At 51.2% G+C, this 4663-nt stretch overlaps 1 protein-coding gene across 1 annotated transcript in view; it reads right to left on the reverse strand.

Annotated features, from left to right (window-relative positions):
- The window catches only part of LOC104509929, a gene marked incomplete at its 5' end in the record, with an annotated part of 8519 nt that extends 6890 nt beyond the window's left edge, over nt 1–1629 (reverse strand). The window contains one exon of the mRNA XM_010152032.1: nt 1432–1629. Within this exon, the coding sequence (XP_010150334.1) occupies nt 1432–1629 (198 nt within the window). The remainder of the gene's footprint in view (nt 1–1431) is intronic.
- Between the last annotated feature and the right edge of the window lie 3034 nt (nt 1630–4663).

The following is a 4663-nucleotide window of genomic DNA, read 5'->3' on the forward strand; positions in this document are numbered from 1 at the left end:
GGCCTCAGCCCGAGGGCAGCCGGGGCCCGTGGTGGATGCCCGCCCCCACCAGTCCCTGCCCGGCCGCCCAGGGAGGCACAGCCCCCCCTCAGTGTCGCCCGCCGAACACTCTCCCTCTTTTGGGAGAGCAGCACTCTCCCCACGAGCCCGGGGACAGAGGGCTGGGCTGCGCTGCTGGGACTCTGTTCGCAAGCCGGGCTCCTTCCCTCCCCTCCCCTCCACCACGCGCTGCCCAGGGCCCCGCCGGCACTGGGAAGCTGCTGAGATCTCAGGGAGCGGGGAAATTGCTAACTTGCCTCCTCCGGTGAGGGAGGCTGTTTGGGGAAAGCCGTGAAAGTCTTGCAGTAATTACCAGTTTGTACAAACTAAAAGCCTTTTGTTTCTTTAAAGGGGAAAATAGACATTATGCACCATCAAGTTAGAAACCGCTGCCAGATACACCGATGGAATAACTCCTGTTTGAGTGTTCAGGGTGAGGGAGAGCAGCTCCCCAAAATCCTCATGCACAACCTTGGATTTTTCTGGGCTCTCAAACACATGGCTGGTGACAACGCAGTGGGATCTGGCTGCACCAAAACACTTGCAAGGGACCAGCTCCCAGGGGCTGTTAGGTGGATCCATCGTATATGATGGGTGTTTCCCCCCAGCATTTCACCTCGAGACAAATTAATAACTATTTCAGCTTCTATTTAATATTTCTTCTCCTCCCTGAACCCCCTTGCCCTCCACTGCAAGGACTTCTACCAAAAGTCTGGCCACATACCCCCCGCACAGGTTCAGAGACATAAAGCTAGAACAAACCCTAGTTTAAGGTTGTTGGGGTTGGTTGGGTGTTGGTTTATTTTTTTCCGTCTTGCAGACGTTGAGCCAAGTTTGTGATGGAGGCATTTGACTCATCGTTTCTAACATTTTAGACTCCCAACAGTAAAGCACGTTAATCTTGGACTCGTTCTGGCAGTAAATGTAACGTGACTCCTCGGGGCTACTGAGCTTTGCGACTGTTCCAGCAACCATCAAAGGGGAGCCAGAGTTCTGGGAAAAACACTGACTGGCAGCATTTTGCCCCACATATCCTCCTGCCAGCGGTGGGAGCCCAGCAGCTTCATCCACAGAGCCAGGGAACAGCTGGGGATATAAACCACCCAAGTCAGCCATATCCAACAAACTCTTTGCTAAACCTCCTCCTCTGAATGCCTTAAGCCTTCTGTTCCTGGTGTTCCTGGTTATGGAAGGTAAGGACACTGCTCCACATTTGATCTCTGTATGGTTAAGCTTCAGTAACAATTTCTCAGCTGTTTCCTAATTGCCTGCTCTCCCACCTAGGCTGCTGTACACACGCAAGCGCTTTTTGCCAGCCGTTTTACATACGAGAGCAGAAAGCAATCTCTCCAAGAAAGCCTTTGTAGGCCTTCAAGAGCATGATGTACTCACACAGGCATCCTGCAACTTGGCACAGAACAGTGGCTTGGCTGGAATCAGGAAGTCTATGAGGTAGCGCAGTCCATCCCCACGGTACGTCTTCTCCACCACATCAAAAACTTGGCACAGAACAGTGGCTGCGGTAGCCTCAAACGGAGGGTAGAGTGCTGATAACGTACTCTGAATGCAACTGTCCAGCGACTCCGAGTCCTGCCAAGAGAGAAAGCATTAGTGGTACCATGGCACGCTATGCCCCGGTGTCCTGACGAGCCCTACACCCAGGAGCGCAGCCATCTCCAAATGTAGGAGGAGAGAAGATCAAAAGGAGCAAACTGCCGTCCTTTCTCGGTTCTTTTGGCACCGGCGATTCCAGGTAAACACAAAAAAGCTCTCCCAAAACGTGAGCGGAGCGCTTGCAGAGTGCTGCGCACAGCAGCGAGGTTCCCCAGCTTTTGCTTACGCAGCAAGTCCTTCTCCTGACTGCGCTGGGTGGGGCTGCTATTAAACCATTACCGCAGCACGTGAGCGTGCGAGCGAGAGCATCATGGGGTAGGCAAATCGGCGGGTCCTGCGTTTCGGATCCCCACAGCTGGAGATGCCAGCCGGCACTCGGGCACGTTAAAGCCCAGCGTTATACTCCTCAGTGGGCTAAGAGGAGTTGCAGGGCAACAGTTGGGCTGAGGCTCCTCAGCCTGCCGTGCTCCGAAATCCCTGCACAGGATAAGCTGCTGGAGACATTTGCGGCTGGGGAAAGCCGCTCACCGGTGCGATTCCTCATTATTCAAAGCTGCTTGCCTTTCATGAAAGGCTCACTCTGGGAGCCAGGAACTTTCTGCAGTGAGAGATGCCTCACAGCGGGAGCCACAGACTGCTGGTGAAGAGAGTCACCTTTGGTGCCTGAGCTTCCACGTAGTTTCCTGCCTGGGGATCCGAGGCGATGGCTTCCCTACTGCCACCTTCATTCGGGAGAGCCTGCTAGCCAGAGCCTGCCATGGTGTCAGAACCAATTCCAGTGCTAGAGGCCAACTTCTCATCTGTTGCATGGGTGTAAATCAAGAGCTTGCCAAGAGATAATTAAAATAATAATCTGTACACATCTGTAGAGAGGATCAGGATCCCTCCTTTCCTTTCTGTTTTAGAGGGGACCTCTCTGGCTAGCTTAAAGCTCGTGGGAGTAAGTTTTGCTACAAAACCAAATGAAAGTTTACTCAGGTGTCTGGCCAGAGCCTGATCTGATCTAAATCCACCTCCCTTCACTACAGACAAGGAAATCATTTGAGCCGCTGGCCCAGAAGCCCTACAGCCTCTTGCAGAACAGGAACATCTGCATGGACATGCCTGAAAACATACCTCTGTCCCACAGCAAGATTGGGAGAGAAAGTTAAACAAAGCAATGCCACAACAGCTTTCACCACCACTGGGGAACGGCAGGATGAAGGATCAGGAAGAAGGCAACTGTTTTGCTTCTTCCACTCCAAGGGAGCATACATTTCATAGCATCACAGAATGGTTTGGGGTGGAAGGGACTTTAAAGATCATCTAGTTCCAACCCCCCTGCCACGGGCAGGGACACCTTCCACTAGACCAGGTTGCTCCAAGCCTCATCCAGCCTGGCCTTGGACACTCCCAGGGATGGGGCATCCACAGCTTCTCTGGGCAACCTGTCCTAGTGCCTCACCACCCTCTCCGTGAAGAACTTCTTCCTGATACCTAATCTAAACCTCCCTGTTTATCGCTTCAGAAGACGCAGCATCTCAGAGCAAGCCCACACCAACCTCCAGCCAGAGCAGATACGGTGGTCCTCACACAAGCAGTCCCATCTCACAGCTACCCAGGTCAACGATCTTTAAAACTCCTCCTTTAGAGGGTTGGGTGTTTTAAGCATAGTATAAACTCCCGACTCTGTTGTGAACCTTCTACAGGGACAGCCGTCAGGGCCGCACAGAGGGGAGACGAGGACGTCCAGGCAATGCCTCCACAATCCCTGTCTGCACTGAGCTGGCAGGACGCGGTGATGGGCAAAGCACAGGCTGCCAGTGGCACAGCACCGCTTCCTTAACTTTTGCCGCTTTCTCCTAATGTCAGCAACAAGCAAGGCTAAATGGCAGCAGGCTCCTGAAGCATTCACAACTCTTCTGAGAGCCCAGCTGCCTCCTGCAATACCCCCTAAGGTCAATGCAACCAGATGAACAGAGGTTAAGGAGCTATTTTTCATATTCTTGACCCACGGACTCAAAAAGCAGGGGCCCTGTGTGCACACTTCTAAGCGTCAAATGCTAGGACTGGGCATTTAACCCCGATCCTAAATGGGAGGAGAGGGCCATTTTAAACAAGCTTCTTTCCACTCGGACAAGAGTGACATAAACCCTCAACTTTTATTCCATTAATTGAAATGGAAAGCCTGAAAGTTCCTTCTCTGCAGGAACAGGTCTTCAGAGAAAAATCTTCCACTAGATATTGTGGAGGTTAAGAGAAAACTACCAAGAGATGACAGTCAGCCTGCAGCCCTCTGCCAGTTCTGGTCAAGACCATCCCCGCATAGGGTGCGAGGGGAGAAGTCTGTGGAGTTCAGGAAACGTAAGAAGAGAAAGCAGACCGATAGGAACTGTGAGATGATTGTACAGACCCAAGACAGCCTAAAAAAGAAGTGTGCCCTTTATATGGTATCCTATACCTATTAAAAAAGGCATGGAGAGAGCTGTAGGGTAGGGAAATGGGTACCAAACCTAATATGAAGCCTCTCTTAATTGGACATATTAATAATATTGCTAAATGTTGACATAACACACTGAACATTAAACATCATTCCTCTCTGTGCTCTTGTGAAATGACAGAGAGGCCAAGCGCAGCCAGCTGAAGGCAAATACAGCTCCATTAACCTCTCTTGACTCCAACTTGTCCCAGCAAGCATCTGTGCCCTTGTCAGACAGAACCGGCCTTCACTCAAGTGATCTCCCCACCCAGCACCAGCCACGAGCTTGGGCACACTCACAGTAGCATCACTGCTGGTTTGTAAACAATTTCCATCTGACACTCCACAGGTTCAACATCTCAGTCAAAACCAGCTGAGCTTGGTTCTGTGCCACCTTCTTCCCCCGCTTGAGCAAAATTCCTTCAGATATCAATCCTCCCCCCACAATGAAACTGGTTGAGTTTACTATTACAAACAAAACAAAGAATTAAAAATATTTGCACATGAGTCAGTACATCGTTCTAAGGTTCTCACACCATTCCTGGTGCCTTA

This window comes from Eurypyga helias, unplaced genomic scaffold, assembly GCF_000690775.1.
Source record: "Eurypyga helias isolate BGI_N326 unplaced genomic scaffold, ASM69077v1 scaffold8100, whole genome shotgun sequence".
Taxonomy (NCBI): domain Eukaryota; kingdom Metazoa; phylum Chordata; class Aves; order Eurypygiformes; family Eurypygidae; genus Eurypyga; species Eurypyga helias.